The 22,377-nt window shown below is 46.1% G+C and overlaps 2 protein-coding genes across 2 annotated transcripts; both read right to left on the bottom strand.

Moving 5' to 3' along the window:
• Positions 1-10,198: 10,198 nt before the first annotated feature.
• On the bottom strand, positions 10,199-14,097 carry LOC114592557 (vomeronasal type-2 receptor 26-like). Its single transcript, XM_077923344.1, has 3 exons — positions 13,873-14,097; positions 13,301-13,427; positions 10,199-12,444 (listed from the first exon to the last, which is right to left on the bottom strand). Exons 1-3 carry the CDS (start codon positions 14,056-14,058, stop codon positions 11,534-11,536), a joined length of 1,224 nt encoding a protein of 407 aa, XP_077779470.1. The 5' UTR covers positions 14,059-14,097; the 3' UTR covers positions 10,199-11,533.
• Positions 14,098-14,815: 718 nt separating this feature from the next.
• On the bottom strand, positions 14,816-16,484 carry LOC144324917 (vomeronasal type-2 receptor 26-like; the record flags this gene model as incomplete). Its single annotated transcript, XM_077923668.1, has 2 exons — positions 14,816-14,902; positions 15,645-16,484. Coding segments are annotated over 2 exons (927 nt in total), but the record flags the coding sequence as incomplete, so codon positions are not given.
• Positions 16,485-22,377: the final 5,893 nt, after the last annotated feature.

The raw sequence follows: 22,377 nt of genomic DNA, 5'->3' as shown, positions 1-22,377 counted from the left end.
ACTGCTCTTCTCCTCTTCCGCTCCTGACTGACTGCCTGACTCTGTGTGTGGAGAGAGTCTTATCTACGGAGTGACCAGATGGCTGAGTGGGAGATGTAACACTTAGGCAAGCCAGTAGTTCATTAGTTTGTAGTAGCTATTAGAAATAAAGGGACACGGGTGGTGCTGTGGGTTAAACCACAGAGCCTAGGACTTGCCGATCAGAAGGTCGGTGGTTCGAATCCCTGTGACGGGGTGAGCTCCCGTTGCTCGGTCCCTGCTCCTGCCAACCAAGCAGTTCGAAAGCACGTCAGAGTGCAAGTAGATAAATAGGTACCGCTCCGGTGGGAAGGTAAACGGCATTTCCATGCGCTGCTCTGGTTCGCCAGAAGTGGCTTAGTCATGCTGGCCACATGACCCAGAAGCTGTATGCCGGCTCCATCGGGAAATAAAGCGAGATGAGCGCCGCAACCCCAGAGTCGGCCACGACTAGACCTGGTGGTCAGGGGTCCCTTCACCTTTACCTTATTAGAAATAAAAGGAGTTATGCTTTGCAGCAAGTGCACTGGGACCTGTTTTCCAGGGTTGGAAGGTCTCTGAAAGTGCTCCAGTCGCCTAGCCCAGTCGGGGCAGAACCAGTTATTGAGCCCAGTCGATGACATCGGTTGAAAGGCGTACTGACAAAAACTAGTTCTCAATCCTACCACCCCCACAGAAAATAACTGGCCCTCCCAGATCTCACCTGGGAGATTTGCTTTCCTCTCCCAGTCACTGTGGACTCTCCAGTTCCTCGCCTCTCGCCCAGGGCCCTTTCACAATCTAGCTGCCACTTTCATGGTGGTCCGACCACAGGCTCCGTATATTTGGCTGTGCGGAAAGGGCTTTAACTTAACAGATGTGAGTGTGTGTTAGAGACAGCAAATGGACGAAATAGAAACAAGCTATTTCCTCTACCTTGTTAAACGGCAAGGGCCACTCCACAGCGCCTGGGTTGATGGTGAATTGTTGGGAATGCTGTCCTCCGACGCTCCCAACTTTCACTCTCCCGTGAGACTTGTTGGGAAACCGCACCCAATTTATGATGTCAAAGTCAGCTGCCGGTTCCTCCTTCCCATCGACAGAAGTATTATTAGCAAGGTGGGCTTCTCTTAAGTAAGCGATAAACTAGAACGATAGAGGAAATGCCAGCATTTGGAAAATATTCAGAAACAGTGTTAGATGTCTCTCCCGAAGATCAGGCCCAAAGGAGGGGTCCTGGGAGTATAGACTTGCAGCAAATCAGCCAGTCGGGTCTCTCAACCTTTATAGACTTATCATGTACATAACCGCAAAGAGATGGCTTGTCGGAGCCCAAGCAAACATTGACTATCCACAAAGTGGCAAAGGTCACTTTCCCCAGGACTTCCCATCACTTCGCCTGACCAGATGAGGGCACAGGTGGCAAATACCCACATCTTGCTGATAGTTCCCCTTTCTGGGCTCAGAGCCCAGCACCCCAAGCCCACAGGTAAGGATCACATCAAACCAAGCCAGTTACAGATAGGTAGCCGTGTTGGTCTGCCATAGTCAAAACAAAAAAAATTCCTTCCAGTAGCACCTTAAAGACCAACTAAGTTAGTTCTTGGTATGAGCTTTCGTGTGCATGCACACTTCTTCAGATACACACACTGTGTATCTGAAGAAGTGTGCATGCACACGAAAGCTCATACCAAGAACTAACTTAGTTGGTCTTTAAGGTGCTACTGGAAGGAATTTTTTTTTATCAAACCAAGCCAGTTAGCTTATATTAAAGCAAGCATAAAGCAGCTCACTGCTACAACTACCAATTAATTGTGGGGTCGTCTTGACTACCAAGATGGCATTTGCAATGAGACCTTCAGGAACAGCTCACCTTTGGTTCAACACAATATCTCAGCCCTGTTCCCTGTGAGCTCCAGGGCTGCCATATTTTGAAGGACAAAAAAAGAGGACACATTTGACAACTTCTGCTTTTAACTATGGATTTCTATGATGACTCTATCCATGAAAAAGAGGGCGTGCCCTGCAAAAAGAGGACATATGTCGTATTCCTACTACTGGAGTTCACCTTACCGGGGTTAACACTCCACCCCACTCCCAATGCATGAATCACCTCTTTCTGGGGATGACTGGAGTTGTTATATATTTATTTATTGCATTTATAAGGCTTCTTACGCATCCTTCGCTAAAGGCTGAGGATAGATAAAACGAAGTACTTATTCATGCAGTGCATAGTTAACCTGTGGAACTCTCTCCCACAGTGATGTCCAACAACTTGGATGTCTTTAAAAGAGGATTTATGCTGCATTCTTTTTTGTTAGGAGAAATGGTTTGCAAAGATGTGTACATGGGTCAAAGATGCATGCATAAATTTGCACTCAAGTGCAGAAGAATTTTTGTGAGGGTTTTAAAAAAACAAACAAAAATAACTCAGAAATTGCTCAGAAATCCGTAGGAATGAATTCAGGGTTGTGGTAGAGGGAAGAAACTGAAATGGACATTTCCATCCCTACCTGCCATGGATGCAGCCTTTGAAGTTCCAACCTAGCGCCATCCCCTGTGACCTTGTGCTTGGATCTCTGTGAATAAACAGCATTCAAAGCATGGGCCAGGACCTGGACAATGTCGTAGTTCCTGTAGCTGTCCTGGGACAGGATCCTTTCACGCTCACGTTGTGGCAGGAGATCCATTTTCTCATGCACTGTGCATCTTGTCCAGCCTTTCACAGACAACTCGTGCTTGGGACAGTCAAATGCGCTCTTCCATAGTGACTCGAGAAAGGAGGAATATGGTTCGTAGAAGTCGTGTTTCACCTGCTTGCTTGTCTTCGTGAATGAGAACGAGCCGAGAATGTGCCGGAACAAGGCAAAATCATAATACAAGATTATGTTGATGTCCTGCACAGCTGTGGTGATCCAGACTTTCCCCGCAGCTGCTGTCAGCTTCTCTTCCAGGATTTGTTGCACCGTGACAACAGGACCAAAAGCAAAGCCAGAGTCCGCATAGCAAACAAATACATTGACTCGTCTCCACATGTCTGGAGAGTCACTCTGGAACCATGTTTCATACGGCCTTTTGGAGAAGGCAACGCAGATGTTGTTCCTGATGAGCTGAGATGTCAAAGCCCTCCTGAACCTTTCTCCGTTCTCATTGTCTGGGGTAAAGAGGCCGACCCACATCCACCCGAAATGCAGGAGCAGTTTGACAATCCCCAGGCACTGGGCTTCTTCGTTTTGGACCATCCGGTAGACAAAAGGGAACTGGGTTTTGTCATCAAGAGCAAAGCCATAGCTGAGCTAATGAGGAAAGAGGAAAAGACAGGTGTCATCATGATAACAGTCCACTGTCTCTCAAGACAGATGGGTGACAACAGCAACATTATGGTGTGTGTGTGTGTACGGAGATGGTTTTATTGTATTATGTTTATGGTGATTCACCTACCCTTCACCCTTCACTTCCCAGATTACAATGATTTAAAATGCAGTTTTAAAAATTTCAAAAAATACAATCATCCTGAAAATATACATCTCAAGTTTCAAGTTTGCATCTTTACTATTTTATCTCTATAAAGGGAGATTTCAGCCACCCCCAAACTCTTGTTTTGGGGGGCACCCTCTCGCGAATGGGCTTCAAGAAAAGGCTCGTTCTTGATTTACTCAGAGAGTTGATACCTGTGGGGTTTTGTACACGCTCAACATGGTTGAAATCTGTCTGGAGATGTCCGAATTGGCCCCTTCAAGAACAGCCAGCAGGTTGTTCCGTTTCCCACACTGGTAGTTTGGGATATTGCTGCTTTCGCCACCCGCAAGGATGTCTATCATGGCATCGGAAGTGATTCTCTCATTAAAAAGGTTCTCATAGAAGCTGTATCCCAGAGTCACGTTGGGTAAGAGCTTGGGGTTCTGGTTGACCTCACAAATGGCGATCAGGAAGGAGAAGACATGCCAGTACCTCGTAACAGACACCCTGCAAATGATTCACCCAAACTGGACAAATGAGCATTAAAGTGGCAAATGGTGTTCAGAAGGAGAGAAGAGTTTGAGACTACCCGATGGAGTCTCAAAGCGGCTAACATTCTCCTTTCCCTTCCTCCCCCACAACAAACACTCTGTGAGGAGAGTGGGGCTGAGAGACTTCAGAGAAGTGTGACTAGCCTAAGGTCACCCAGCAGCTGCATGTGGAGGAGCAGAGACGCGAACCTGGTTCACCAGATTACGAGTCCACCACTCTTAACCACTACACCACACTGGCTCTCTGGTTCAGCAAGCATACAGAAACAAATCTAAATTAAAACAAAAACAGAGAAAGAAAGAGATCTTACAAAGACCTCTCTCAAAGGTAGCTCTTAACCCTTGTCATTAACAGAAAGTGGTGGCCCCTCCCAGTTCTCAGTTGGGAGCTTTCCTTCTTCTCCCAGTTTCTCACCCTGGGAGATCTTCCCTGCCTCTCGCTCAGGGTCCTTCCATCAATCCCTCAGCCCCCTAATGTGTGTGTGACCCTTGGACCCCAACAATGGCCCAGAGCAGAGGACACTGAAGTTGAAGGCAAAGCTTAAAAAGGAGGGGAAAAGAAGAAAAGAAAGGGGAAAAAATATTTTTCCATCTGTCAGTTGCATAAAAGAATTTATTCAAAACATTCATTCCGGGACTCACGCTATAGTCTTAGACGATGGAGGTTTGGAAAACAGGAATGGTTCAAAGAAACCCCTTTTTGGAGACAGGACTCCGCCAATGAGGTGGTCTCCTGGCATGTAGTAATTCACAGCTTCGTTTTCATCTGGGATCAGATTCAAGGGGCATTTTGCCTTTGCTGCCCCATAGACGTCGCAGGGCATTAGCAGGAGCAGCAGAATGCGGATGATCATGTTGGCTCTGCCTGCTACCTCCCCTGAGACTGCCCTCAACTGCAGGGTCTTCACTCAGCCAGGAGCCCAGCTAGAAATTCAGAGCCCAAGTGTATGATGGTAGGAACATGGGAAAATGCCTTATATCAAATCTGTTCATTTACATCACTATTGCCTATTCTGACTGGCAGTCAGCTCTACAGGCTTTCAGGCAGAGGGTCTCTCCCCAGAGGTACCTGGAAATGCCAGGGATTGAACCTGCGACCTTCTGCATGCAAAGCAGATGCTCTACCTCTGAGCTGCAGCTCTCTTCTCGCTCCAACAGAGTCTGCTGCCCTGCAACTACCCTAAACCTCCACCCAGGCTCTCAGTGGCAAACGACCCCTTTATGCACCAACTTTGCACCAATTTCCCTGGGGCTCTGTTCGAGATGTGACTTGATTCTGCTTTTCGTTGCTGTTGGACTCGAAGGCAGGGAAACAACCATGGAGTGTTGCAGAGAGCGAGAGAATAAATCACAGTGATTTTGATAATTACAAGGGGGGAGAGAATCACCGCCAGCACCTCTGCGACAACCTGGACTCTGTGGCTCCAACTGCAGGTGGCACAAGTGGAGAGAAACATGTTTGCGCCAAACCACACAGAACTGATAGTGATAATAATAAAATTAATTAATTAATTAATTAATTAATTAATTAATTAAAACATCAGACATTAAAAACTTTCCTAAACAGGGCTGAATCATAAGAGTTGGAAGGGACCCCATGGAACTTCTAGTCCAAACTGCCCCCCCCCCCCCGTGCAATGCAGGGACCTCAGCTTAAGCATCCATGACAGATTAATTTAATTTATTATTTATACCCCACCCTTCTGGCTGGGTTTCCCCCAGCCACTCTCGGAGGCTTCCAACAGAATATTAAAATACAATAACCTGTTAAACATTAGAAGCTTCCCTAAACAGGGCTGCCTTCAGATGTCTTTTAAAAGTCTGGTAGTTCTTGTTCTCTTTGACATCTGATGGGATGGCGTTCCACAGGGCGGGTGCCACCACCGAGAAGGCCCTCTGCCTGGTTCCCTGTAACTTGGCTTCTCGCAGGGAGGGAACTGCCAGAAGGCCCTCGGCGCTGGACCTCAGTGTCGGGGCTGAATGATGAGGGTGGAGACGCTTCTTCAGGTATAGCAAAAGCAAAAGCTGGGAGGTGCAGAGAGAAGGGAAGGTAGGGGGGCACACCAGCCCTGACCCGCATAATCAACCCCATGCATGCACACCGTTTGAATGGCAATGCCCATCAACTTCAGGGTGAGGGTGGTGAGGTGGTCCCCTCAAATTTTTTATTGGAGGAGGGCAGAGATCCCTCAGCCCCTAGGAGTTGGCTCCTGTTGGGGAAAGCAAGGGGTGGTTGCAGCAAATGACGGGTGGGGGATCCAAAAGGACCCACACCTGATGCCTGGAGTGCGGAAAGAGCTTCAGCAATTATGGGACCTTTACTAAATATCAGAGAATCCACACGGGAGAAGCCATACAAGTGTATGGAATGTGGAAAGGGCTTTGTGGAGGCCCATGGTCTCAGTTTTCATCTGAGAACTCCCACGGGGGAGAAGCCGTTTACATGTGAAGAATGTGGAAAGAGTTTCTGTTTGTCATCGCATCTTAAGGTTCAACGGCGCATCCACACAGGGGAGAAACCGTATGAATGCAAAGTTTGTGGGAAATTCTTCCCTGTAGGCGGAAACCTTAAAGTGCACCAAAGAAGCCACACAGAACCATCCATATAAGTGTGTGGAAAGAGCCTCCATGAACCCAACTGTCTTCACATTGAAGAAGCCATGAGTTGGCTCATTCGCAGAATTTATGGAGCACGAAAGAACCCAGCACATGAAGCGTGGATTAAAGTTTCGGTGATAAATAGAGAAACTCCCAGAAGGATGTGAGCTTAGAATCATGAAATGAATTTCAGTAGGGACAAATGTAAGCTCAGGCAGGAATAACCAGCTCCACATGTATAAGATGTGTATAAGTGTATAAGACACTTAGCTAGCCAGTAGTACTTGTGAAAAGGATCTAGCGGTCTTAGTTGAACCTGCCGTGATTAGAAATTGAATGCTGTGAGCACAACAGCCTGTCACAGAAGTACTCACAGAACGGGGGGGGGGGGGCAACGGTGAAGGGGCAATGAGGGATCAGTTCTGGTACCCTTTTTTCTAGAGAAAAAGTGCTGGTACCGCTCTTGGTCGCCCTCTTCTGCAAATATAATCTTCTTAAATTGTGGTGTCGAGAACTGGACACAACATTCTAGGTGTGGTCTGACCAAGGCTGAATAGTACCGCTCTATTTAGCCTCTGTCAGCAGACACATGGAATACTGTGGGCACCACAATTTAAGAAGATCGTATGTCCAGAGAAGGGGGACCAAGATGATGAAGGGTCTGGAAACCAAGCCTTATGAGGAACAGTTGAAGGAGTTGGGTGCGTTTAGCCTGGAAAAGAGGAAACTGAGAGGAGATGTGATAGAGCACCTTCAAATATCTAAAAGTCTGTCCCATGGGAGATGGAGCAAGCTTGTTTTCTCTTGCTCTGGAACATAGGATCAGATCCAATGGATTCAAGTTCCAAGGAAGGAGATTCTGACTAAATGTCAGGAAGAACTTTCCGACAGTAAGAGATGTTTGACAGTGGAATGGACTCCCTCACCTTGGAAGATTGTGGACTCTCCTTCCTTGGAGTGTTGGACAGCCACCTGTCATGAATGAGTTAAGATTCTCCCATTGCAAGGGTTTGGACTAGATTACTCTCCTGGCCCTTCCAACTCTATGATTCCCCGATTGCCTGAACGAACAAAGTCCACGAAGCATGGAAAAAAGTTTCAGTGATAAACAGAAATCCTACTAGAGAAGAAGAAATCTTCAGCAGGATGTTAGCGTAGAAAATGATTGTTCAGGTAGAAAGCTCATCATAGGGACATCAGTGTAGATAGAAAATATGCCTTACTTATACACTGCTTTTTAAAAGATGTACTTTAAATACTTCGTCATTGATTCCCGTCCCCCTCCTTTTCCTTCCAAGCTGTTGCTGTTAGAGATGCATTATATGTTACCGCTGTATGGGAGATAAGCAGGACATAACTTATGTTATGAAATTCGGTATTTTAGTAAGCATTTTTTCTTATGCAGGTGGGGAACATCTTGCGAGCGATAGATTGATGTGCGTGTGCAACCCACACGTCGTTTTCGGCCCTAGAAGACGGGGGCGCGTGAAATGGGCTTTTGTGCAACTGCTGCTGTGCGATGACCCAGAATGCAACCCCCGTGCAAACAGCAAGTTGCCTGTATTAAAGTTGTGTTGTATTGCAGAAATAAAGTTCTTTTTGATGGGGATGACTGCGTTCTACGTGGGGCTACCTTTGAAGGTGACCCAGAAACTGCGATTAATCCAGAATGTGGCAGCTAGACTAGTGACTGGGAGTGGCCGCCAGGACAACATAACACCAGTCCTGAGAGATCTGCATTGGCTCCCAGTACGTTTCCGAGCACAATTCAAAGTGTTGGTGCTGACCTTGAAAACCCTAAATGGCCTCGGTCCTGTATACCTGCAGGAGCGTCTCCACCCCCATCGTTCAGCCCGGACACTGAGATCCAGCGCCGAGGGCCTTCTGGCGGTTCCCTCATTGCGAGAAGTGAGTTTACAGGGAACCAGACAGAGGGCCTTCTCAGTTGTTGTGCCTGCCCTGTGGAACGCCCTCCCTTCATTTGTGAAGGAAATAAGTAGCTATCTTATCTTTAAAAGACATCTGAAGTTTTTAATATATAATGCTGTATTGTTTTTAACATTCGACTGGAAGCCACCCAGAGTGGCTGGGGAAACTCAGCCTGATGGGTGGGGTATAAACAAACAAACAAACAAACAAACAAACAATAATAATAAATGCTTGGAGTTCTTTGTAAACCTCAGAGAATGCACAAGGAGACAAAGCTTTTGTCTGGTAAGGGGGAAGATGGCCTTGGGGATGTGGAGATCCAGGCATGTCAGCGTGATCTCAGGACTGCAATACCTCAAGGACCGCCTCTTCCCATATAAACCTACCCGGACCCTGAGATCATCTTCTGAGGCCCTCCTTCGTGTGCCTCCTCCTCAAGAGGTCCGTAGGGCAGCAACACGAGAACGGGGCCTCCTCTCTGTGGAATGCTCTTGCCAGGGACGTTTGCCTGGCACCTTCATTATACCCCTTTAGGCACCGGGCAAAAACCTTCCTCTTTAACCAGGCCTTTGGTTGACCTGATTGGCATCCTATACCCTTTTAAACTGTGGCTCCTTTCAGAGGGTGGGTGTTATTGGGTTGTTGTTTTTATTCTGGTTATATATGTTGTGATCTTTTCTATGAACTCCGCTGAGACCTCTATGTATACAATGGTAAATAAACTCAATCAATCAATCAATCAATCAATCAATCAATCAATCAATCACTCCTTGTAAAGGGAGTGGGTTTCATGAGTTCACAGTGTTCAGATGTAGGTACTCTATGTAGAGCGTGTATATATTTGCATACTTGCTAAAAGAATATATTGGTCCTGACCCCAACGAAGGTGCATTGCTATTTAAAGTCCAAGCTGACCTTTCCACCCTATGCTGGCCCATGTCAAAACAGGGCAGCTGCTTCTCTGTGTTCTTGCAAACATGTTTTCTCCAGCTCTGCATCTGCTCCTCAAGCCACAGAGAGACTCCAGAAGGTTGCCAGGGCGATGCTTCCCCGACTCATAAATATTCTTATTTTTCCCAGGGATTTCTCCAGAGATTCATAATTTCTCGCTCTGAGTCTGAAAAGTTTGGTGCATAAAATATCCCCTGTCTTGTCAATTCCCTAAACAGCTGCAGACGGTGAGAGGGATAGAGCAAAAAGCCTACATCACAAATGAAAAGTGGCTAGTGCTTTTCCTTCTTTCCCTCGTGCTTTTAGGACACCCCAAACGGGCTAGTTCTAAATGTCACCACAAACATATTTTTGAGGGTGGCAGGTTGTGCACAACCATCTCATCCCCCTGCAATCCCAAGGGTTGTGTTAGAGCGCCCCAACCTTCCAGGTGGCCCCTGAAATCCTATTTTGGTAGGAAAGAGAGGGATAAAGCTAAGTATTGTTTTCAGGGTGGGTTCCTTGAACCCCCTATGTGAATTTCCTCTTGTTCTTGGTCACAAGGAATGGGTTTCAAGTCCCCCTGACCTATGTGGCCCCTTCAGCCCTCATTTTGGTTTAAGGGCCCAATGAACCTGAATGTTTTGCTTGGGATGGGCTGTGAGCACTCAACACAACCAACTCATCAATTCTATTTCTTAAAAAACAGTTTTTATTTGATTTTACAAGATTATAACAATACAACCATACATATCTATATTTAAAGATCTCTCCAAATTTTTGGACTTCTCACCTTCCCCTCCATGGGTTTTCAACTGCATACTGTTCAATAGTCAATATTGTACATCACTCCGTTTTCTCCATAGCAACTGCTACATTACAAGTGTTATTGCAATCCTGCTAATGTTTTCATCTGCTTACAGTGGTCATCAACTCATCAGTTCTGATCAGGAGGAATGGGTTTTGATTTCCCCCAATCTTCCACATGCTCCATGAAACTCCCCCCTTTTCTAAAATTAAGGGCCCAATGGAGCTAACCATTTTTGTGGGTTTCATGCAAACTCTCTATAAGCGTGGTCTGTTGCATGTCCCCACAGCCATTTATGGGTCCCAGACACACAAGAGTCCTGAACACAAGAACCATAAAGTTCCCGCACCACTTTGATTGCGCGACGCACCCTGATTGCTTCCTGGTGTCTGGAGTACGGATGGCTCCCGCCTCCCGTGATTCTCCAATACAGTTTTGGAAGTTCCAGGCAGCTGTAAAAGTTCTAAACAGTTCTATAAAGTTTATAAAAGTGAAATCTTAGTCTGCTTCAACAGAAGTATAGTGTCCAGATCAAGGGAAGTAATAGTCCCACTCTATTCTGCCTTTGTCAGACCACACCTGGAATACTGTGTCCAGTTCTGGGCACCATAAATTAAGGAAGATATTGATGAGTTGACAGGTATGGGGTGGAGGGTGACCAAGATGACCAAGGGCCATGGAGGAATGGGGGAGACCACCTCTCCATCCTGACCCGCCCAGGGAGGAGGAAGAGGAAGACAGTATAGATTTACAACAGGGGTTTGAGGGAAGTCACAGCTCAGAGGCAGATGAGGGGGAAAGTTGGGAAATCATGGGAGAGTCAGAGCAACACCTGGCTGACATGTCATTAGAAACCATTCTAGACCCACCATCTTCCAGAACCCAGCGAGCCTTGAAAGTAGGAGAGCAAAGAGCTCAAAGACAGAGGGTACTTAGCAGCACCCGCAGAGAATGTGACAATGAATGAGGAAGTGAGAGAGCCGGGGGGCTGGAGATTCACTTGGAGAAATAACAGGAGTGACAGTGGACATCCTTGTTCCGTTCCAAGAATAATTACAAAATTTTGGTAATGTGAATTCCCTGTGATCTATGTGATCTATATCTTCCAAAGTATTAACAAATTTTCAGCCAAATTTCATAACTATTTCCATTAAGTTGGTTTGTTCTACATGATCAAATGAGGGTAATGATTTTTTAAATTGAAACATTACTTTTCAAGAACATCACTTCTCTACCTTCCTGAAAAATAATATTTTAAGAATCAGATGCTATCTTTTGTTTTTGTTGTCAGGTGCTCCTTTGTGTTCAGATCAGGTCTCAACAAAACAATGTAGCACTTGGGAATGAAGATGCAGCCCAGGAGCCCAGCACTGGAGGCCAAGATGGAGAAAACCTGAACGGCTACCATGTATTTCCCTTTGGTGCTCAGGTAGGTGGGCACAAAGGACACCCAAACACTGCAGAAGACCAGCATGCTGAAGGTGATCAGCTTGGCTTCATTGAAGGCCCCAGGCAGCTTCCTGGCTAGGAAAGCCACCGTGAAGCAGATGGCCGCCAGGAAGCCCATGTAGCCAAGGGCACCATAGAACATGGCCACAGACCCTTCGTTGCATTGCAGGATGATCTCCCCAGCCTGGGAGTGCATGTCAGAGTCTGGGAATGGTGGTGAGATCCCCAGCCAGATCATGCAGATGACAACTTGGACACAGGAACAAGAAATGACAATGGAGTTGGCCAGACTCTTCCCCAGCCATCTCCTCACTGAGTTCCCTGGCCTGGTGGCCAGGAAGGCCAGAACCACAGTGATGGTTTTTGCCAACACAGAAGAAACAGCAACAGAGAAGATGATGCTGAAGGCCGTTTGACGGAGAAGGCAGGTCCCTTTCCTTGGCCTCCCAATGAACAGGAAGGAGGACAAAAAGGAAAGCAGGAGGGAAATGAGGAGGATGTAGGAGAGGTCCCGGTTGTTGGCTTTGACTATGGGAGTTTCGTTGTATTTAATAAAGATTCCTAAATTAAAGCTTGTGGCTAAGGACCCCAGTAGGGCAAGGGAAAGTAGGACAACCCCCAGAGATTCTTCATAGGCTAGGAAGGTGATATGCTTGAACACACATTGATCTCGGTTCATGTTTGGATGCTGATTTTCTGGGCATTTTTGGCAATGGTCTGCATCTGCGAGAGAGAGAGAGTAAGTAATGTCTAATATGCTGGATTTGGCCAAGCCCTGAGCAGTATCTAGCCTCTTGGGAGAGATTCAGTTGTAGAAGAAGTCAGTCTTAGACAGCCACAGATCACTACAGGTATTTAATCAGGTTTTTCTAAACATTAGCTCTACCCCGAAGAAATTTGGGACAGATTCCAGGGCTGGAGATCCCCAGCTTGGCCTCTGGCAGATTGGGCTGCTTGGAGCCCCCTATACCAGGGCCAAAAGGAGGATCAGGGGTCTGTGCAGAAGTCTAATATCTACCCTAGGTCCATAACAATCTCCCTCCTCAAGGACCCCGGGACAGTTAAGTCTAGTCAAAGACAACTATGGGGTGCAGCGTTCATCTTGCTTCAGGCCGAGGGAGCTGGTGTTTGTCCACAGACAGCTTTCTGGGTCATGTGGCCAGCATGACTAAACCGCTTCTGGTGCGAAGGGGCAGCATGACGAATGCCAGAGTGCACGGAAACACCGTTTACCTTCCCGCTGCAGTGACACCTATCCATCTACTTGCACTGGTGTGCTTTCGAACTGCTAGGATGGAAGAAGCTCAGAGAGAAATGGGACCTCAGCCCCTCGCGTAGTTTCAAACTGCTGCCCTTCCGATCAGCAAGACCAAGAGGCTCCGTGGTTTAGACCTCCCTCCTTCACATTTGATCACATTTATATATATATGATGTTGTTGTTGATGATGATTTGAACCACCCAGTTCTCTCCCACACATGAAGCATACCAGCCTTGTCCTGCCCAGAAATGGTTTTGAGAGATTCCTGACTGACCGCTTCTCTCTTCCCCAAGGCCAGCCTTTCCCTTGGAGTCACCCACCTTCCTGAGTGGAGATGGTCCCTTCTGCACAGGGAAGACATTCATAACAGCAAAGAGGCTTCCCTTCCTGAATCACCTTGACGGATCCAGGGCGACAGCTTTCCACACACCTGGAAGTAGGAAGGGTCTAGGCACAAAGACGAAGAGCGTCAATGAGAATTGTTCTTTGAGGCATAGTATGTTGTCATCTGCTGTAGCATCTAGACTATAGCTTGAAACTCAGCATTTCCCATCACTGTCCATTACATGAATGATTCATGATTAAATTCAGAAAAAAACAAGGGACCTCCATTAAATAAAGTTCTGTATATGGGCCATGAGCTATTCACTACTGATAAAATTCATGTAGCAACCGAAAAGCAAGGAACCCCCCTTTCCCCATTCACACAGTTTAGCAGGAAGCCTCCTTTGGCACCCAGCTGAGCAGAGGAGCTGTAGGAACTATCTGGAACAACAGCCCAGTGCTGGAGTTGACAGGCAAGTGAGGGCAGCAGCCCACAGAACAGGGAGCACTTATTAGAGCTCATAGAAAAGACAGCAAAATGACAGGCATCATTCCCACTCCCCGTCACCTGATTGAGCCACTTGGGCCACACAATGGCCTCCTGGTCGATGGTGCACTTCAGGTCTGGGGATCCCTGTCTGTCAATACTCCCAAACTTCACTCTGAGGACGGATTTATTGGGGAACACCACCCAGTTCACAATGTCCAAGTCGGCTGCCAGCTCCCCGTTCTCATCCAAATACACTCTGTCCATGGAAGAATTGTAGAACTGGGTGCTTCCTAGGAAAGGGTGGAGCTGGAACAGAAGCAAAGATGAGAGCATTTAGAATAAAGGGAAGCATAGGCCCCTGTTTTGCTGGCCCAGAAATGGAAAGTCAGCGAGGTCCCAGCTAAAGAGGATTGGCAGCTTAAGTGGACAGAATACGCAGAACTTGCAGATTTAACATGCAGAATAAGAGAGCAAGAAGAACATACATTGAAAGAGGAGTGGAAAGCATTTATTGAATATATGGAAAAAGCAGTATACAGCTGAAAATGGTGGCAGCATTAAGATAAACTCAACCACATAAATAATGTTTGATGGATGTAAAAGTAGAAAACTGATTTGAATGGTTATAGCAAAATATACAGGGATGTAAAATGAACCATGGAAAGAGAAGAAGGGAAGTCATCGGATATTTCAGAGTTTGTAAAATGTTTATTTGGAATTGTTAGATTGAAAATTTAATAAAAAATTATCTAATAATAATAATAATAATAATAATGGAAGCATAACGACAATCCACTTCCCCTGGCTGGTTGCAGACTCAAATAGTAATGGAGAGATCTTGTCACTTTTGGTTGATACTGTTTTCTCTCTCACACAAACCCCAATCTTAAATTCAGTTCTCCACATCTCTGAAGCATTTTTAAAATAATAATAATAGAAACTCATCAGAATTCTTCAGCATTTCTGTGTCATTTTCTCCTAGTAAGCATGTTTTTGAAGGAAGCTGCCCCCTTGGATTCTTTCAGAAAGAGTGAATTAGGTTCACTTTTCCTTTCAAGGCAGCCTGAAGGAAATCTCCAATATGGGCTTCAGCAGGGAAAGGCAGGAGCTTGGTGGAGGGAGCAGAGAGCCAGAGCAGAGTCAAGCGGGTGTCGAAGGAATAGAGACTAGAGACAGCCTGGTCAATGTCATCTCCCCTGCCAAAAATAATTCCAACTTGCGAGGAAAGGAGAATTGGGCACATGATGGGAGCAGTTGCTCGGGGGGCTGTGCAATGAGGCAAGAATAAGAATAGCAAACACAAATGAAAAATGTATATGTATTAAGGAAGGTTTAAAATGGAAAATGGGTAATGTGTTTTGCAAACTTTGGGTTTTTTCCATAGTATTTTTTTTTCTAAAGGGCTCTGGGCTCTTGCTGAGATTAAGATTAACTAACTGGTTGCTGTTCTCTGCTAGCTAACATGTGAGTGTTGTAACCTTAGATCATGTAATGAAGGTATTGGATTGCAATATCTCCTTTTTGAAGGGAGTTGCCTTTTTGTCTTTGGCTCCAAAACTCAATAGAGTCAAAATGGAAAGGAAGCTCTTCTGAAGATTAAAGAGAGAGAGAGAGAGAGATCCCGAGCCTGTGCTGGACAGAATGATGTTCTCATTCTGTTATAAAGAGTTCTGCCAGTAAAGAGTGAATAATATTTCTATGGGCCTGGATGATAATTCATTTCCAAAAGGAAACGAATGCTTCCAGTTCTTATGCTTCAAATCATTTCAAACTGCACAATATTCAATATCTGCAACACTACAATTGATTGTCATGCTCAGTTGAGATGTCAATGACAGGAAATAAAATACCTGCCATGGCTGTAGCCTTTGAAGTCCCATTCTCTCAGTTCCCCTCTGCTTAGATCTAGATGAATATGCAGCATTTAAGGCACGAGCCACAGCTTGCAGAGTGTTGTAGATCCTGTAGCTGTCTAGAGAGAGGATTCTTTCCAGATCATCTTGGGGAAGCCTCTCCAGCTTCTCTCTCTCTCTGCATCTTGTCCGGCCTTTCACTGAGAATGCATGCTTTGAATAGGAGCAATTAAAAGCATCCTCCCAAAACTTCTTAATACCAAAGAAAAAGGGTAGAAAATCACCGTATTTTGCCCCTTTACTTGTCTCAGTGAAGAAGGAAAATATACCATGGATGTATTGGAAAGATATGTCATTATACATCAGCTCCAGGGCGACATCCCACAAAACTGTTGTGATGAAGATTTTCCCAGCAATGGATTTCATCAATATGTCAAAAAACAGTTGTATAAATTGTAGTCCATTTAAGAAAAAAGACATTTCCCCATAGTAAACAAATACATGCACTTGCCTCCACTTGCGGAATGGAAGACGAGGAATGTGTACTCCTTTTGTATTCGGTCCTGGGATGCTTTGTGAGATGACAACACAGACACCGCTCTTGATGAGCACGGGTGTCAAGCTCTTCAGGAACCTCTCTCCGTTGTCGGTGTCTGGTGCAAGGAGGCCAATCAAGGTCCATCGGAAGTGCTGGAGCAGCTTGACAATCCCTGGGTACAGGGCTTCTTCTTTGGGGACCATCCGGTAGAAAAAAGGGAAATGCCTCTTATCATTCAGAACATGAGAGACAAAAGCATAAGTGACCTGGGAAGAGAAGGAAGATTTGTATCTTGTTTGATTTCAGATCAAAGCCTAAATATTTCTAAGCCCAACATGAGATTGGGAAGGTCTTAGGAAGGAGGAAGGTCTATTGCAAGGACCCTTTGGTGGGAACAGTGATTTCCTTGAAGGTTGTGGCAGCTGTAAAGAAGGCAAATTTGATGCTAGGGATCAACAGGAGGGTAGTTGAAAATAAGACTGCCAATATCATAATGCTATTATACCTCTCTCCATTCCTACCTGTGGGATTTTATAGATGCCCAACACGTTTGAAATCTGGATGGAGTTTTGAGAGTCGGACCCTTCGAGAACAGCCAGTAAGTTAGTCTGTTTACCACAGCTGTAGTTTGGAAAGCTTAGCTGCCCAATTGACAACATGTCTAGCAAAGCATCATAGGTCACCCTTCCATCAAAAAAGTTCTCATGGATGCTGTAGCCCAGGGTGATGTTGGGTAACAGTTTTTGATTCTGGTTGATCGCTTGAATGGCATACAAGAAGGAGAGGAGCTGCCTGTACTTTGTGGGTCCTTTCCTGGGGGGAAGAAATGATATACATGCCAGCACTGTCCAAGCGATATTTCTGTTCTACCTCTAATATTCAGCTCTACCTCTCTTTCAAATCAGAACCAGTGAAGGCAGTGAAGTTCCTGTGTGAGTGTCTGGAGGCGGATGGCGGGTAACAGATTGAGGCTGAATCCTGACAAGACAGAAGTACTGTTTTGGGGGGACAGGAGGCAGGCAGGTGTGGAGGACTCCCTGGTCCTGAATGGGGTAACTGTGTCCCTGGAGGACCAGGTGCACAGCCTGGGAGTCATTTTGGACTCACAGATGTCCGTGAAGGCGCAGGTCAATTCTGTGTCCAGGGCAGCTGTCTACCAGCTCCACCTGGTATGCAGGCTGAGACCCTACCTGCCCACAGACTGTCTCGCCAGAGTGGTGCACGCTCTAGTTATCTCTCACTTGGATTACTGCAGTGCGCTCTATGTGGGACTACCTTTAAAGGTGACCCAGAAACTACAACTAATCTAGAATGCGGCAGCTAGACTGGTGACTGGGAGCGGCCGCTGAGACCACATAACACCAATCTTGAAAGATCTACATTGGTTCTCAGTACGTTTACAAGCTTTTGGAATGGGACACTAAAGAGGACCAGGTAAATTGCGTTATGATAAAATGGGCGAAGGATGTGGGACTCAATATATTCAAAGTGTTGGTGCTGACGTTTAAGCCCTAAACTGCCTCGGTACAGTATACTTGAAAGAGCGTCTCCACCCCCATCGTTCAGCCTGGACACTGAAGTCCAGCGCTGAGGGCCTTCTGGCGGTTCCCTCACTCCAAGAAGCCAAGTTAAAGGGAACCAGGCAGAGGGCCTTCTTGGTAGTGGCACCTGCCCTGTGGAACACCCTCCCACCAGATGCCAAAGAGAAGAACAACTTCTAGACTTTTAGAAGACATCTGAAGGCAGCCCTGTTTAGAGAAGCTTTTAATGTTTAACACACCGCTGTAGCTTAATATTTTATTTTAATAATATTTTAATATTTAATATCCATCCCCACAAAACGTCTTACCAATAAGAGCTGGTGGAAGGACATTGGCTAAAGATATGAGGATAAAACACAGCGTTTGTGGCAGAGAGGACCCCACTGATGAGGTGGTCTCCTGGCCTGAAATAATTAGGTGAATCTATCTCATCCCTTTCCAAAGACAAGAGGCATTTTGTCTTCAGTTTCCCACAGTCCCCATAAGGCAGTAGAAGCAGTAGAATGAGGACCATCTTTTTTCCTCACAGGAACGAGCACCTCCTTTATGACTGCTACCTTACAAAGAATTAGAAGTCTTTTGTTGTGGTCCTTGCAAGATGCAGTAACTTTCTTCTTACTAACAGAGCCCTACAGAGGGGTCACATGTGAAGTGGAGAGAAGTCAAGCCAACCTCATTCTGGTACAGTTATCATCTGTCCTAAATCTTAGCCCCCCCAAGTTTTGGGTGGCTCAGGAAGCATATATCTGCCAGACCTTTCTGCCTCAGATCCATAACATCACGCTTAGTGGACTCAAATGTGATCTTTGGAAGCAAAAAAACAACACACACTATCATTTTGATAATTATATGGAGAGGTAGTACCACCTCTGCAAGTTCCTAAACTCTTTATGCAGCTCCACATGCAACTGCAGGGCTGAAGAAAAACATGTTTGCGAAAACTCCAAGATCTGCCTCCAAACTGTGAGATGCAAATGCCAAAGATTGGTGGAAAATACCAAGATTAAGAGTTAGAAGTTACCTGAACTATTGTATGTGAGCCCTGGCATAATCCCCCCCCCCCCCCCGCACTGATGCTAACACAGGATAGGGCTATTCTGATGAATTTGAGAGGTGAACAAGGACGGAAATTTCACGTAAAGACTGAGGCGATTCAGCAGATTTTTTTGTAGGTTTCTTGTTTTGTTTTTGTTCTTGTTTTTATTATATACTTTTTGGTCTTATCCTGTATTTTTATGCTGTGAACCACCCTAAGATCATCGGGTGAAGGGCGGTGTAGAAATTTAATAAAGAAACAGACAAACAACACTTGGACTTCCAAAAAAGCTTCCAACAATGTGGCTTCTGGGTAAGCTTAGTAGTCATGGAATAAGAGAGGAGGTCCTCTGGTGGATCAGGAATGGAAGTTGCAGGAAGCAGAAAATAGGTTTAAGTGGATAGTCCTTCAAATGGGGGTGTGTGGTGCCAGATGTTCTTGACCAAAAGCTCGCAAGGACAATCTGGCCACATCATTTGGCACCAACTAGAGATTCTGCACCAGACCCCAGGGCAGCCCCAGAAAGAGTGCATTGCAGTAGTCCAGCTCCAAGTTTTCCAATGCTCCAGTGGTCAGGCTATTCCTGTTCACAAACAGCCATAGAAGACATGTGGGTCTCTAGTGACAAAGGTGTATCCAAGAGTACCCCTAAACTATGCACTTGCTCCTTTATAAGTGGGAATCATCCAAAGAGCCTACAAATTGTGTGTCAAGCTCCTGTGTTCCTGTCACTCCCTAAGTGATGAAAAACCAGACAAGACAACAGCATAACATTGGGTCCAAATGAGCCACAACTCTATTGATTACAGATGTGAATGGTTTGGCATTGGCATTGCGTATAGCCATTTATTCCACCCCAGTCCACCTGCTGGGGGTGATTCTAAGGGTAATCCACACCCGCCCCCCATGACCTACATCAAGTAGGGGTAACCACCGAGGGGTCCCTGTTGGAGGAGTGCTATGGCCCTAGCCCCCACCTGGGCATCCGGACAGAAGCAACTCCTCACAGATCCCTTTAACAGGATACCCTTAACCAAGAAGGGGCGGACAGAGGCTGTAACCTCCCCTCCAGCCAAGACTAAGGCTTACCCAGTGCCTAACATCACAAAGTTGTGAGAATTGCTATGAGGAAGGAAAAAATCAAATGGCCAGGGCCAAGTTGACAAATGGAAAAATTCCTGCCAGTTGTTAGATTTCTGTTTGTGCCACTGTGCAGATTTTGGAGTCACAAGACTGTTTACATTCCAGACTGTTGGAAGTTTCACGGGAGACGAATGTTGTTATTACTGGTTTCCTGTTTCTTTGTTCCAGTTGGTTCTCTGCCTTCACAGACAGCAGATGAATATTCTTTTCTGTCCTACGTAGATAGAAATAAAACGTAGGAATGTAGCTCATATATTTCTCGTCCTTCTGCTGATGTTTGTATACTCTGCGGAATGAGAACATTCTTAGAGCCTCATCAAAGTCTTAGGTTGTTAATCACCGTTGGAGATGAGGAAGAACGTCCGAGGAGGAGTAGCTCGGTATTGCAGAGTTCCGACACCAGGCCCCAAATATGGCGGCTGACAATGTTCATAGGAAGGTCTTAGTATGAAAATAAGACATATGAAAAAGGGGGCGGAGGGTGGGAGATCCAACGACAAAGTGGGGAGGAGGCCTGGGCAGGCCCCAAGTTATCCCCCCAGGGAGCGGGGCCAAGCAATGCCTATCGGCTGCTTGGGCCCACCCCCTTCGGAATGCCTGCACCTAAGCCTGACACAATTGGTCAATCTGCAGGCAGGCAGCAACCCTCCCCAGCAGGGCACCAAATTGCGGGCGTGGACTTGGTTGGCCGCAACACCGCCTGACCATTAAAGGTAAGTGGACTTTCCAGGATTTGAACAGAGTTTATTGGACCTTATTGAGTCCACTGCTGCATCCAGACACTGGTCACAAGCCTTCAGAGACTCTCCTGTTATGGAGAAATAGAGCTGTGTGTGAATGTAAAGGTGTAAAGACCCCTGGATGGTTCAGTCTCGCCAAATGCGACTATGGGGAGTGGTGCTCATCTCACTATCATGCCGAGGGATCGGGTGTTTATCCACAGACAACTTTCCGGGTCATGTGGCCAGCATGACTAAACCGCTTCTGGCACAACGGGACACTGTGATGGAAGCCAGAGCTTGGGACTTGGGACACAATATACAAATAGCAGATTGGGAGAGGTTATGGAAAACAGATTTGAAATTTATGGCACCTTGTTCACTGACATAAAATTATATGAAAATGATGTACTGGTGGTATCTGGCTCCAAATAGAACGAGTTCAAATACCTGCTGGAAATGTAAAGAAAAAGAAGGTACCTTTTCTCATATGTGGTGGATGTGTAAATCCATCAGCAAATCTCTTTGGAGATTTCGTGGCTCTTTCAGACCTGCTAATTAGTCATAAGTCTTCAACACTCTCCTCTTCTTTCTTAGGAGAAAAGTGGCCTATAGTGAACAGTGGTTCCCCCAATTCTCGATCAGAGCCTTCAGAGGGTCGCATAGAGGCCGTAGCACTCTTGAAATCCTCTGAATCATCCGATTCAGTTTCAGATTCAGATTCAGAATCTTCATTAGTGGGTGTCAGGGAACTGCCATCGGAGCCAGAGGCGGAGGGAAGGCTCCAGAGCAATGCCAGAGAGGGTCCCAGCAGGGAGAGAGGCAGCCCATCTGCTGGGGAAGGAAATCAGCGTAACACCAGTGGTGAAGGGGGGCAGATGGGGGAATCGGAGAGGAGGCTTCAGGACTCTTCACCGGAGACCAGCAGGGAGAGCACGGGTCCTCCGCTGCCCACACCCTCCCTGCGCAGAAGACTTCCGCGCAGGGAGAGTAGGAGGAGACTTGGCGTCAAAGAACTTCTTTGCTGGAAGAAGTTCAAGAAACGCCCACTGACGGATTCTGCCAGCAACTGAGACAGCCACGGGTGAAAGGCTGTCCAGAGAGAAAGGGTTCAACCAGGCAACCTAGCCAGGAGTGGCGGCAACTTACGCACGAGCAACCCCCTAGAACCATTACAGTGGGTGTGGGCCTTTGCTGTTGTTTATCCTCAGTCTCTTCACTGTCATCAGGATAACATTGGAAAATTCCCACATTCTCCCCCCACTTGGCTATAAAGTAACTAAAAATTTATGGGAGATGATATATAATGAATTGGAAAAAATGTTTAAAATAACTTTTGTTTAAAAAACCAGAAGCCTTCTTATTAGGAATTACAAGTACCGACATACCAAAGGACCAGAAAAGATTGCTTATGTATGCAACAGCAGCTGCACGGATGCTACTAGCCCAGAGATGGAAGGAAGAAACAACTCTGAGCAGAGAAGAATGGCAGACCAAGTTGATGGACTATGCTGAAATGGCAAAAATAACTAGAAAGCTCAGAAAGCAAGACCATTGTAAGCAGGTTAAAACATTAGCAGGATTTTAACCACACTTGTAAATTAATGGAAAGTATGGACAATTTGGAAGGACAAAATTTGGACAGTTTTGATATGCAGGTGTAAATATTAGCACTAGGACCCATAGAAGGGATGGGGGGAAGTCAGGAGACTCAGCGTAATTTTGGCATTTGAATCTTGTATTGCTTTTTGTT

Source organism: Podarcis muralis, chromosome 2 (assembly GCF_964188315.1).
Source record: "Podarcis muralis chromosome 2, rPodMur119.hap1.1, whole genome shotgun sequence".
Lineage (NCBI taxonomy): Eukaryota > Metazoa > Chordata > Lepidosauria > Squamata > Lacertidae > Podarcis > Podarcis muralis.
Note: the sequence above shows the minus strand (reverse complement) of the source record. Positions and strands in the feature narration are given on the sequence as shown.

Bases quoted from the DNA above. Each gene is read 5' to 3' on its own strand.
- LOC114592557 (XM_077923344.1), bottom strand. From the start codon at position 14,058: ATGGACAGAGTGTATTTGGATGAGAACGGGGAGCTGGCAGCCGACTTG. The intron at 13,428-13,872 runs GTGACGGGGAGT...CTTTGTGCCTAG, and splicing joins GGCCCAAGTGGCTCAATCAG to ACCCTTCCTACTTCCAGGTG. The intron at 12,445-13,300 runs GTGGGTGACTCC...TCTCTCTCGCAG, and splicing joins GACCATCTCCACTCAGGAAG to ATGCAGACCATTGCCAAAAA.